Here is a 1,403-nt window from a genome sequence, read left to right as displayed (position 1 = left end):
AGAGAGAGAGAGAGAGAGAGAGAGAGAGAGAGGGAGAGAGAGTTTCTTAAACAAGACCACACCTTCTAATCCTTCCCAAACACTTTTACCAATTGGGGAACAGACATTCATATATTTGAGCCTATGTGGGGCATTCCCATTCAAACTCCTACACTTTTGTTCATATAGTTTCTCATATGTGGAACTTTATAATACCTTCATTTATACCAGCCCTAAAGTGGAAACAACTTAAATGTCTATCAGTTGAAAAATGGTTCAATTCTTTGAGTCCCCTGAGCACTAAGTGTAGGGCCTTTTGAATTTATTAACCACAGTAGTTTGACAATATGTGCCAGATGGAGGCTTTAGAGAATGCAGGTGTCTGAGAAGGGGTCCTGAGAGTGGGGTGCACTTGGAATGAATGTCATTAGTCTATTTCCTTATAACATTCTTGTTTGAAACTCTTAGAATCCTCTAGGAGACGTTCCACCTTACTTACAAACAAAATATCTACAATTGGTGAGTAAGTAGTCATTTAAAGCTCAATTCAAAAGGGGCACAAGCATGGGTTTTTCTTTCCTACCAGCAAAGTCTATCTATAGTCATTTTTCATTGAGTCATAATTTCATGTAGTCTTGGCTGGCCTCAAATCCATTATATAGCAGAGGATGACCTTGAACTGTTCTTCTGTTTGCACCTCACGTATACTGGAATTACAGTCATTTGGCACCATATTCAGCTTATGTTGTGCAGGGGATCAAACTTAGGGCTCGATGCATGCTAGTCAAGCACTTTACCAACTGAGTTATCTTTCTGGTCCCTATTTATATTATTAATTTTTTATGGCAGGTTTCCACTGTGTAACTCTGGCTGACTTCAACTTGTTATGTAGACCAGGGGGCCCTAGAATCAGAAGTATTTACTAGACTCTGCTTTCAATTGCTGGGATTAAAAATGGGCACTAGCACTCCTGGCCCCATTTGTTTATATACATAGCCAAAAAGTGATTTTAAATAATTCTTATTTATTTAAATTTTTTAAAGGTGTGATGTTGTTTAATGGCAGTGCTGCACACTGAGAAAAGTGCTTGCATACTGCTTCATTTCTTGAATGATCAATGATGAATGCTGTTTGATTTCTTGAATGTTAGTTTGATGTTTGGTGTCTTACCTAAGGTTTTCACTGCTAGGATGAGGGGTTATTTTGCTGACACTTCCACAGTACTGTTTGTTTATCATAGAAGGAAATGGGGGCCGGAACTCAAACAGGGCAGGAGTTGATGTAGGGGCAATGGAGGAGTGCTGTCACTGGCATGCTCTTCATAGCTTGCTCATCCTCCTTTCTTTTTTTTAAAAAATTTTATTACATATTTTCTTTATTTACATGTCATATGATATCTCCTTTCCCAGTTTCCCCTCTGAAAA

General features: G+C 38.4%; 1 protein-coding gene across 1 annotated transcript in view; it reads left to right on the top strand.

Moving 5' to 3' along the window:
- Gp6 (glycoprotein VI platelet) overlaps positions 1-1,403 on the top strand; it is a 24,804-nt gene that overhangs the window by 20,410 nt on the left and 2,991 nt on the right. The window contains 1 exon segment of the mRNA XM_031385096.1: positions 448-498. Coding sequence (XP_031240956.1) covers positions 448-498 — 51 coding nt within the window.

Source organism: Mastomys coucha, unplaced genomic scaffold (assembly GCF_008632895.1).
Source record: "Mastomys coucha isolate ucsf_1 unplaced genomic scaffold, UCSF_Mcou_1 pScaffold21, whole genome shotgun sequence".
NCBI lineage: Eukaryota > Metazoa > Chordata > Mammalia > Rodentia > Muridae > Mastomys > Mastomys coucha.
This window is presented reverse-complemented; position numbering and strand designations above follow the sequence as displayed.